The 12,397-nt window shown below is 44.2% G+C and overlaps 1 protein-coding gene across 1 annotated transcript in view; it reads left to right on the top strand.

Annotated features, from left to right (window-relative positions):
• Positions 1-6,887: 6,887 nt before the first annotated feature.
• NUDT14 (nudix hydrolase 14) overlaps positions 6,888-12,397 on the top strand; it is a 63,415-nt gene continuing 57,905 nt past the window's right edge. The window contains exon 1 of the mRNA XM_050897548.1: positions 6,888-6,968. Coding sequence (XP_050753505.1) covers positions 6,888-6,968 — 81 coding nt within the window. The remainder of the gene's footprint in view (positions 6,969-12,397) is intronic.

Below are 12,397 nucleotides of genomic sequence, written 5' to 3'. Positions count from 1 at the left end.
ACCTGCTCCCTACATCTGGTGGAAAAAAAACCCCTCTGACTAGTTTTTTTCTTTGGAATGTCTCAATTTACCAAACAGAAATATTTCATACAGAGAAGTATTCAATTAAATTCCTTCAGAAAACAGGCAAGCTTCCACTGGAGCTATGCCAGCCCCGGCTTCTGAGCAGCCCAGCTGGTAGTCTCCTGAGGACCAGGGCTTCCAGCTCCCACAGCTTCAACAAATCTTGCTAGGCAAACTGCCTGAAGATTAAGGACCCTTGGGCTTATAATGCCTGCAGTCCAGGGCAGGCTACCAGGCACAGCACACTGTCATGGTCATTGGAGAGCTCAGAGATACCAGGGTCGTGGCTAGAGTCATGGCCAACATTCAAGTATCCAACAACTCAGGCTCCAGTCCTTTTTACAGACAATTTCAAACTATTGGAACATCAAGGTTCCCTGAGAAATCAAAATACTTTTCTCCTTCCAGCTCTATTGCATACATATGGGGCAAACAAAAGCAGATTCTTCTTATTCCTTTACTCTCCTTCAGCTGTTCCTTATTATTGTATGTTAGTCTTGTTTGTTCCTTTATATGAATTAGTTTGCAGCTCTTTTGGGAAAGACACCATTCTTCTACCTGTATTTGAACAGTTTCTAGCATAATGAGACCCAGATTGTAGCTGTATATGATACTGTAATACAAAAAACAAGGTGTTATCATTTTCTTTTTTCCCTCATTAGAGAGGAGCTTATTGAAAAATCAAAGTCTTCCCTCTAATCATTTTCACGCTGTAGGCAACATTTGTTGGACAGTAATTAAAATAATTTAAACATATCTAAATTTTGCATGCATATTGTTTCTTATTCTTTCACAGACTATGTGTTTGTTCTTCCCCCAGCTGAAAAGCTAGAAATCAGGATTTACTTCCCATGTTCTCACCTCCCTCTCTCTACTTTATACCATATTGCAACTTGTCATATTACATTATGAATATCTTATGAACTGTCTAATTGACATATTAGTTACATATTTATGTCGAAGAAATTTTTTCCTCCACTATTTTTAGAGATTGATTTTACATGTCATGATAGCCATATCTATATTTATACTGAATATATTTAAATAATTTTTTTTCTTACCATATTTAGTGCAAGGATTTTAATGATGATATGCACTGCAAAAAGACCTTTGTATCAGCCCTTCATTTCACAAGGCAGATGAATAAATTTCAGCTCTTCTGGGAAATCACCTACTAGACACAGGTGAGTTTTCCACTACAGCCACGAGATAGTACTTGACTTTGCAAAGTAAAGACCAAGATGGTCCTTTCTCATTAAAAGAGACACACTTTGGTTTTCTGAAAACAAGGAGGAGCTAATGAAAACATCGAAGGGAAACAAACTGAAATATTCCTCTAACTTGGAGTGGTGCACATCAGCAATACCAAACACCATTCCTGTCTTGCTCATGCTGTCAGTCCTTATGAACCAAATTCTGCAAACCCATACATGAATAATTACTCTGAGTTCTTCAGACTGAGGCTATTCATGTGATTAAAGCAGCTCTGAACCAACTGATGGTGAATAAAATTGTTGGAACATAATGTTATGTACTGCAGTGCAGACCTCTAATTTTATATTTGGTAATAGAAATGTAAATTATTTTTAAAAAAAAGTCATCTCTCAGAAATGTTACTACTAAAATAAAAACAAATTTCTCCAGGGCTCTATTTACAATGCCAGAAGAATTGCATAAGCACGATTCCTGGCTTTCATGAATGTAACCAGGGTGGTTATGCCCCAGAACTGAATAATAATTAAAAGCTAGATATTGGCAGCTTCAGGCTTGCTTTTCTGCAGGAGCCTAAGGGGTAAACTTCAGAAGGCAAACTTCACAACAGCCACTTCATTACGGAAAGAACCTGCATCTGATCCCCAGAAAGGCACTCAAAACGAACGTCTCTGTGGCAATGCAAGGATGGCCCACATGAAGAGGACAAGCTTTCATGCTGCCAACTGTAAGGATTCCTAAAATGAGATTAGAAAGTATACTGGATTTTGGACATTTTCATCCATCTCCCTCACTAAGCCTTTACAGCAAAGGTGTCTGACCTGCCTGATACCCTTATGTGACCTTAACAAAAACTGCACGTGGCCTGGGGAGCTGACGAAGAGGAGGAAGTTCTGAAAGCAGTTTCCAGGCAGAAGACAATGGCTCTGTAGGCATCTCAGCCATCTGCTGCTGGATGGGGCTGAACCAGGCATGCAGCTGGATCCGGGGTCAGCCAGCACCCATTGGCCTCAGCAGCCTCTGCTGGCTTTCTTCTGCCCAGAGCTGGGGATTCAGGTTATCTGTCACCCCAACATCAAAGCCTTTCTACTATATATGTGGCATCGCCTTGGCACAGGACCTGTGCTTAACAGCTCACAAACCATAGGTTTGCCATAGTTTACATTTCCTGGCTTTTTTTCTGCAACCATGAGGGTTAGAAATTGTTTTTTAAAAATGAAAGCTGGGAATTGCAAGTCAACGTGCCTCTAGTTGCTGAGGCTTTCATACTCACAGTATCTTAGTAACTACAGTACTCACAAATATCAAAAGAAATATAAGAAAGTAATGATACTCTGCAATATATTAAGGAGCCCTCTGGAGATAAGAAAGGCTCAGGACTTGATGATTTTTGTTCATGAGCAATGGCATGTCAAAGAGCAAAGCAAGCCTGGTAAGGATTGACTGAATTTAAAAGCACATGCAGAAACGCACACACACACAAAAATCACTATGGAAAATGTGCTGCCTAACTGTGCATGAATGAACCCAGGAGCTCAGGCACTTTGCTAAGCTCCAGCAGGAAGAGGGAAGTACTGCAAGGGACATTCCTGGGTGCCCACCCACAGTAAACAGTGGGGCTGCTGCCTGAACAGATGGGCCAGGGCAGGTGGCAAAGGACTGTCCTGACTCCCTGCACACCCATACCCGTGCACACAGGTGGAGGCGAGAGGGTGTGCTTGCCTCCCGGAGCTACCACGAGCAGGAGAAGGGCAGTAGCACCAGGCTTGCACGGCAAACATTCCCCGTTGTGTCCCAAAGCAAACAGCAATAAAACAAACTGCTAATGAGGATGCAACCTGACCCTCTGCAAAGTACATGCCCAAGGACTGTGCGTCTGCCTGTGTTTAAGAGGAAGGGAAGGACCATGTCAGCGGAAACTTGAAGCTCAAGGGGATTTTTTTAAAAGAACAACAAAAAAATTTGTTTGGCTATTTTGCTGGTAATAAAAGTTACTCACAAAGTAACAGAGAGCAAACACTGCTCTGAAGGAAAAAGAAGTCTGTTAAACAAAGTACCTTACCCTGCGGAAAGAATTCCTTTTTAACACTAATGTTAACATTTCATTTTTTATAAGAAATCCCAGTGAATCTTCCCTTAAGACTCTTCAGCTCCAGACAGGACACTTTTTTCCTCTCTGCCTGTTGACCTACTCCGTTGATCTTTCTTTCCAGGAAAGAAACAAACTTTTACTCACGTTTTTTGCTTTTCTTTATTAGGCTGTTTGTCACACTGTTACACAAATGGTTCTCAGACCTGTTAGAGCCTGTGCAGGCAAAACATCTAGATTTTCGTATTTTACAACAGGAGACCAGCAGCTCCAGGAAACTAAAGAACCCATGAGGAAACCACTCATGACAACATCCACAACCTTCTATCTGTCACTTTAAAAGGCAAGAAAACAACATATAATACAGAAGCCACTACTAAGGAAGATAAAGGAATGTAATTAATGTAGTGAAAGGCAACCTGTCATTCTGACACCTTCCTGTTTTTTGGGGAGTCAAATTAACAATAACACTTAACAAGGAAGATGTTACGGCACAAGGCAGTTGGTTTATTGAAGCATATCATTGGCAGCTATTTCAATTAGGAGCGTAATGGTAAACGTGGATAGTGCTCTACAAAGAAACTGTGATGGCAGAGAGTAATCCAGGATCTAAGAAGTTTGGGATGTAAGAAGTTTGGGAACTGATGATCTAGGGACAGTATCATAGAAACGTAAATGATACTTTATAGAGTAGCGCTAATAGAAACCAAAAGATTTTGCAAGCAGTTAAACATAGGCTTAAACTTAAGTATTGGAACCATCTCACTGAAGCTAATAGACATGAACACAGTACTTGAACACCTTGGAATTACGAATGCCTATTTTCACAAGTTTCTGGAGGAACACCACCACTAGTAATTCTGCTTTAAAAAAGGAGCAGACACACAGGGATGTCAAGTAACATAGAACAGAGTAGTTTAGAGATCTGCTAGCTGATCATTATCTGAGGTTATAAATCCATACCGGGCAGCGCTCTGTCTAAGCAAACACGCCTGGTCTCTCAATGTCATTTGGAAGCAAGTTACTCCAGCAGAAGTGGTGAGTGCATGGCGGGCACGTCTGCCCTGGTGGGACTTTATGTGTGAACAGAGCTCTCCCAACCCCCGAGCCGAGCTGCTGAGTAGTGTCTCTGCATTATATCCCTGTCGTAACTTCTTGCTGTGAAGCCAGTGCATTTAGAGCCAGGAGAGAGCCACTGCGCCAGTCAGCACACACAAGTCACAAAAGCAGTGCAAGGGAACAGGAAAGCAGGAGTGCATCTCACCCATCCAAAAGTAAGTTATTCCCCTTCGTTACTGTCCATTGGAGTAAGTGGGAGCTGAGGGCCATTTCCTTCCCAGGAGCGTTCCTGGACTAGCAAAGGCAAAGCCACTTGCTGCACAGGGTATCCTGAAGAATCAAGAATTGTAATGAAATTCAGGTGCAGCTGCTCAACACTAGTCCCACTATGCAGGACACATTCTTCCTATTTATTTTCTCACTCAGATTTCACCTGTAAAACGGTAACACTAAGGCAGCTCCTCAATCTCAGCCTGTTAAATCCTTAGTTCAGCAAGCATATTCACAAAGAACATTTTCCGATAAAGAAGTCTACAACTTTCAATTGCAATTGTAACACTAGAGCACCCTGCAACGTGTTTTCCTGCGACACTGTGCTCAACTGTTCCAGGTACATTGGCGAGATCAGGTCTGTGACACATCACAACCCCAAAAACTTCCCACCTAAGACTAAGAACGGAATAAGCAATCCATCACACGCTATGACACGTTCCCCAAAACACACACACACTCAAAACCTTAAAGTAGTGTCAGAATGTTTATTGAAGAGGGCAATCTAACTGGCTGAACCGACCTGGGTACCCGGTAACTTTTAACATAAGCAAACAGAGATACTGTAAACTTGCTGTGCATGGAAACTGTGTTTATACTTAAGTTGGACTTGGAAGACTGAAATAATTTAATAGAAAAATATAGCTTAAGTTCCTAGGAGCTCTGAATGACCTCAAGATCATTCTGAAAAAACAGAAATATAGTGGCATATCCAATGATGCAAATACAGTTACACAAATATTTTCAGTCAGCTAATAAAATACATTTAGTTGCCTATGATTAGCTTTGCAAATATACTTTTAAAAACATACTCTGCAGTCCCACCAAACATTTTTGTCACTTGCATTATCAGAACTGATGGTAAGCATTCTGCAATGTAAGTGCTGCCTCATTTACTTCTTAGTGAGTTTTGTAATTGCTGGATCTGTTCTTTTTAGCTATACTGCTAAGATTCTTACTACCACATGACAAGATAATAAACTTTCTCAGTGACACACTGGAAGTAGAAGAGAAAAAAAGAAACAGATGCAAGAAATTTCAGATTATTCTCAGCGCGGTTGATATCTTGACAAAATAATTTGATCTACATAGCAACTAAAATAGCTGTACACTGGAACATCTGTGTGGAAAGTGAACACAAATCAGAGATCATGACCACAACAAATTGTGAGCTCTGTTGCTCATGAATCTAGAAAATCATTGTCAGGAATATTAAAACACCAAGGGGAATCTAACCTGATGTTGCATAACGATGATCAAACTCTTATGAAAATCAGGAAATCGTTAAATCTAATAGTGATCTGTTTAAAAAAATGATGTAAAAGGGGAGAGAATAATTATTTTGTAACTTTGTTGCTGAAAACAGCCAGATCAGTCTAATGAAGTGCATTTCTTCTTCTGCCATGGGCTGGGTGCGTGGCCACGACTGGAAGCTGACCAAGAGCGGAAGTCTGAGAAGCACCGAATGACGCATTGCAGGTTACCAATGAATCTGTATTTGTACCTTCATTTTCCACACCACTCATACAACTCCCATTTTGACATGAAAACAGCACACAGGCAGATGTAAGAGATTGTGCTTTTAGGAGCAAGCTCCTCATCCTGCAAAACCTGATGTACTTCCAGGATCGGAACGACCTGTGGCAAAATTTAGCACGTAGGTTACATGGGGCCTTCAGAGGAGGGGGCCTGGTTTGGGTTTAGCGCAGGAGTACCCCATGAATTTTGGTGTAACGTGTGGAAATAACTGACCCCCGGAGAACATTCGCCAATCTTCTGAGGAAACAGCATCACAAATAGGTGTTTTTGCAGAGTAAAGGCGACAAGGTGCCTGCGTGCTGCTGCCGCGTCCCAGTTTTGGGGGTGAAACCCAGCGTTTCGGCTGTCCTCAGAGGGAAGAGGGCAGGAACGCGCCGCAGCCCCGTCCTGTCGCTGCTCCGCGGGCCTGCAAGGGAGGGAGCTGCCGGGCTCCGTACCGCGCCAGGGGCCCGGCCCTGCGCTGCAGCCGGCAGCCGCCCTCCCGGCCGCGGGCACCGCCGCGGGCTCTGTCCGTACCGAGGCCGCGCCGCGCCCTGCCCGGCTAGGCTCGGCCCTGCCCGCCGCCCTCGGCCCGGCCGCCAGCGGCTGCGCGCGCCTCTTCCCTTCCTCCTCCTCCTCCTCCTCCACCTCCTGGCGGCCGCTGCCCGCGGCAAGGATGGAGGCCATCGAGGAGCTGGCGCTCAAACCCTGCACCTCCTCCCTCTACCTGCGGCCTTTCCGCCTCTGTTACCGGCAGGTGAGTGGCGCCGGCGGCTCGCCCTTTAGCGCCCGCCCAGCCCCTTCCCTCACGGCCGGGCCGGGCCGGGCCGGGCCGTCCCGTCCCCCCGCCCCTTCCCTCCGCCGCGGCCGGGCGACGGGGCCTCTCCCGCCTCGTCGCGGCGCAGAAGGGCGGCAGGCCGAAGGAGAAGGGTGGGCGGCCCGCGGGCCCCTCTGGTGTCCTGTCACCCCCCCGCCTCCGCCATTTTGGGACAGTGGCGGTGTCGCTGGAGGAGCGTGCGCCCCAGCCTTATGGCGCCCTCCCGCCCCGCACCGCCCGGAACCGCCCCTCAGGCGGCTGCTCTGCCTCTGCCCGCCCGCCGCAACCTTCCCTGGCCGGCGGGGAAGGTGGGGCTCTAGGTGGACGGTGGAGGTAGCCCGAAAGACCGGTGCCTGTGGAAGGGCAGTGCTGCGGGGTGTGCCACCAACTCCAGCTCCTCCATGGGTGCGCCGTGCCCCCGGGTGCCCGCTTCCTCACTGGCGTCTGGGGCTGTCTCCTTAACCCCGTTCTGGTTTTTTTGGTTCACCTTTGAGCAGGGCACCTCTTGATTTGGGCCTTGCTTTGGTGCTGATAGTTCGCAGATCAAGCCCGTGGCTCACCAGCCCTCAGCGCGGCAGGTTGTTACTTACATCGAGAAGTTATGCCGCTGCTCTGCCAGGCCAGCCTCAGCAGCGGCACGTGGGAAGCGGGGAAGGAAATCCCTTTCCTTATCATGTTTATATCAATGTGAGTCACCTTTCACAGGATCCCTGAGAACTGGTACCTCCAATAGTGGCAGGAATGCAAGGCGTGAAAGGAAAGTCGCTTCTCACAGCATGAAGTGCTGCATGTTCCTTGAACGTTTTCTGTGAGCGAGGTCATGTACCAAACCGGTTGTTTCTCCAGCTGCCGATGCAGTATTGGCCGGTCTAGGGTGAGCTTTTACCCAGGTAGAGGGGTGGAAGCGGAAATGCAGAAGAATTTGGACAACCCTAGAAATGCATGCTGCAGACCACATCTTCTCTTATTCCTTCTTTGCTTTGCTTCTAAACACATCAGCTGAAAAGGCAGAAGAGGGAATGTATATGGAGGAGATGTGTTTAAGTCCACCAGTGAGATAAGATACAGAAAAGGAAAAGCAACGGTTCTAATAGCTTGCGTCAAAGCAGATGAACTGATTTTTTTACCTTTTTCTCATACATTTTGTACATGATTTTCCTAAAGAAAGCTCTCTTCTCATTGGTTGGGATAAGTAAAACATTTTGATTTGTGAACAGCTGAAAGCTTTACACTGAATTATTTCTATCTTTTTAGTTATCAGAAGAAAACCTGAAGAACATTCTTTCATGTTCTGAATTTTTGCTGGCTTAGTTTATAAGTGACAAGTCTTACTTCTTAATTTCATTTTCATTTCTGAGTCATGCTCTACTTACATGAAAAATGGGATTTAATTAAAATGTACAAAACAGTATTACAAAATTACATTTAATTGAATATAAGTGCCTTAAATGTGATGAGTATGGTAAAGACGAAATAAGGATGTGTTTGGTCACGTGTTTTGATTTGACAGAGACCAGCATTGCCACCAAAAGAAGTAGACTTGCCCTTTCTGCAAATCTTGCCACTTCCTCTCCTTGCACAAGTGTTTGTGCAGCAACGTAGTGAGCTGAATCAGGGATCTGGTCCAGGTCAAACCTAATCTGGCCAAAAAAAGTTAGTTTTAACCTAAACAAGGTCTCTGATTCAATTCAAATGCTTATGCTGGCAGAGGGAAAGTGGTAATATGGTGGTTAGGGATGAGTGTTTGGGGGCTGGTTGAGGGCAGAGATTGTTTCTCTTGGCCACAGCACTGTCTTAAAATGAACGTTAAAATGTAGTTTATATGGCATCTGCACGGAAGCTGGCTTGGGTCTGGCCTACTGAGAGTATAAGCTCAATGAGTGCACAACTGTCTGCACCTGACCTGAGAGACAGGCCCTACATTTATTAAAAACACATTTTGCATTTAAAAACTGACTTACTAACCAGAGAAAATACTAAATATTTTTAGTCATTTGACTAATTGTTTCAAAGGCATTTAGGCCTGCTGAAAATCCCATTAAATACCCAAACAGTTAAGTGTCTAAAATCTAAGGGAGTTAGGTGCCTGATCTGCTTAAGAATTTTTGAAAATTCCACAACTCATCTAAAACTGAAAATGATTTCCAAAATTTAGCCCTTGATCTTTATGGTTTTATGCTGAGTAGGTCTTCCCCTTCTCCAACACTACACACCATCCCTCCTGCCCAGACAGACTGTTATGACAGATGGAGCCCAAAGTCATGGACTGAATGAACTCAACAGACATTTGATAGAGATGGCCCATAGACTGCAGGAATGATATCTGTGTCTGTATATTAAAAGACAGGAAAAGTGGTGGATCTGGGCATGACGTAAATGGTATAGAATAAGGGGTGGATATTGTCCTGGTTTTGGCTGGGATAGAGTTAATCTTCTTAGTAGCTGGTACAGTGTGTTTTGGATTTAGTGTGAGAATAATGTTGATAACACACTGATGTTTTAGTTGTTGCTGAGTAGCGCTTATCCTAAGCCAGGGATTGTGGGTTCGTGTCCCATCTGGGGTGCCATGTCGCCATAAGACTTGCTTTTCAAGGCCCAGGATAGTGTTCTGGGCGGTGGCATGGGGCATGGGATATGTTTCCAGCCATCCGGTGGTTGCTTCTACCATTGTAAGCACATGGTGCTTGCCTTGGCGGGTTTGTGGGAGTGTGATATAGTCAATCTGCCATGCCTCCCCATATTTATATTTCAGCCATTGTCCTCCATACCAAAGAGGCTTTAACTGCTTGGCTTGCTTAATTGCAGCGCATGTTTCACATTCATGGATAACCTGTGTGATAGCGTCCATGGTCAGGTCCACCCCTCGATCACGAGCCCATCTATATGTTGCATCTCTTCCCTGATGGCCTGAGGTGTCATGGGCCCACCGAGCCATAAATAATTCACCCTTATGTTGCCAATCCAGATCGACCTGAGCCACTTCAATCTTAGCAACCTTGTCTATCTGTTGGTTGTTTTGATGTTCTTCAGTGGCCTGACTCTTAGGTACATGAGCATCTACACGATGTACTTTCACAACCAGGTTCTCTAGCCGGGCAGCAATATCTTGCCGCAATGCGGCAGCCCAGATGGCTTGCACCTCTGCATTGCCAGTTACTCTGCTTCCATTGCTGCAACCACCCCCACAGAGCATTTGCCACCATCCATGAGTCAGTATAGAGATAAAGTATGGCCATTTTTCTCGTTCAGCAATGTCTAAAGCCAGCTGGATGGCTTGCACCTCTGCAGACTGACTTGATTCACCTTCTTCCGCATTTTCTGCAACTTGTCGTACAGGACTCCATACAGCCGCCTTCCACCTCCAATGCTTTCCTACAATGCGACAGGACCCATCAGTAAATAGGGCATATTGCCTCCCATTTTCTGGCAGTTTATTATACAGTGGGGCCTCTTCAGCACGCGTCACCTCCTCCTCTGGCGGTATTCCAAAATCTTTGCCTTCTGGCCAGTCTGTGATCACTTCTAGAATTCCTGGGTGACTGGGATTTCCTATTTGAGTCCGTTGATAGAAATTTAGCCCTTGATCTTTATGGTTTTATGCTGAGTAGGTCTTCCTCTTGTCCAACTTTTTTTTTATTCACTAGCTGGAAAAAGAAAGGAAACTTTTCTTCTTCTCAGTTCCTAATTGGTGCTGTATCTTAAAGTAAAATTAGTTTCCCCCTTCCACAAATTCCCTGCACCTGCTTGCTGAACTTAACCCAAATCTAATAATAAAGTCTTTCTGAATAACAGAATAATCTAAATGAGGAAAATTTAAATAATAGCATTTGTTGCACTGTGAAAACTGAGACTAGTTTGGATACTGACTTTACGCAATATGTGGCATCATGCTGTAATCAGAAGGCTTGGGGCAGTCTTACAGGTACTTTTTGTGAAGCTATAACGTGTCCCGTGTAATTCACTGCAGTCTGAAGAAGATTCATTGATGCATATTTTTGTGTTTATATAATATTGATGAAGGATAATTTGGGCCTTGAAGACTGAGATTTTGAAATCTATTTTCAAAGAGATACGTTGCTAAAATAGGCATTGATATTTCAACATAACTCTTCTCTCCAAGGACATATATAGAATGAGAGTATTTTATTAGTCTGGTTTTTTACAACTATTGCTTTTCTGTACAAACAGGAAATTGAAAGAATTTTTACATACAATGTGATTTTAAGATTATTTCTAAGCATTCATGAACACTTATTACAGCGTTGATTCCTAGAAACTTCATCATGAATGCGTACATTACAGCATTGATTCTAAGACATTTCATCTAAAAATTATGCTACTTGTGTGGAGGTAATTTTGATCCCGTCGCTATAGCTAAAACAGTTAAGTCTTCAGCAGTTAAACATAAATTTAGATATAGGCGATTTATATCACAGTTTACCCTGCTAGTCTGATTCAACCCACACCCGCTGAGTTGTAAACCACTGTTGTTCTAGCAGGCTTACAGACCACCAGAAATCTGCAGGATATCAGAAAGGGATCTGTTCGGCGGGTGAAATCTAAACAAAATGCTGAGTAAATACTGTTGTAAGCCCACACAGGTTACGCATGTGAACATGATTGCGGTCACACCGGATCAAGAGTGGAGCCAGACTCAGATAGTCTCCTACCTGTTCATCAGAGGCACTTAACACATTCAAAATTGTAGGCCCAAAGACTGGATTAGTGTTTTGGCCATCTGAGTATTTTCCTTGGGTATCTGGATGTTCAGACAGGAAGTTGTGGGCACACAGAGGAACAGAGCTGTATGTACTTAGAATCAAGTCAGGTGGTTACTATCGTGTTAGAGAAAACTCCAGCAGTGTCCTTCTAGGTTTGTGCTCGAGTCCTAAGTTCCCCTGTGTTGTAAGAGCTTGAGTGTCCTTTGGATTGAACCTGTTACATTTGGTTACATATAGAAATACTCTTCCAAAAGACCACGAGAAAAATGTAGGTTTCTGGCTATTTAGCTGTAGTGAGGATTGTCCTAAGTCATAGGAGTTCCTGAAGTTGCAGCAATTTATGCCCACGGTGGATCTGCTCTTCCAATAGAGGGTCATTAGATCTTTTCATATGAGGTCTTTCATCTTCCTCTTCCTCTGCCCCCTCATATTTTAAATGAAAGTGATGAGCTCTGAATGTTTCCTATAGACCATAAAAGTAGGTGTACACCCTTCTGAAAGAATTCTAGGTTTTGAACCATGCAGGTTGAGGCAACATGCAGCTTGGTGTTAGGCATCCAAGCAATGGGGAATAGCCTGGCTCTCCAGACAAATCACCGTACCAACCACTTTTTTAAATGGTTTGTTCTGTCTTCTTATAGTGCAAAG

The sequence above is a fragment of the Gymnogyps californianus genome, chromosome 5 (genome assembly GCF_018139145.2).
Source record: "Gymnogyps californianus isolate 813 chromosome 5, ASM1813914v2, whole genome shotgun sequence".
NCBI lineage: Eukaryota > Metazoa > Chordata > Aves > Accipitriformes > Cathartidae > Gymnogyps > Gymnogyps californianus.
The sequence above is the reverse complement of the archived record's forward strand: the minus strand, read 5'-3'. Positions and strand labels throughout refer to the sequence as shown.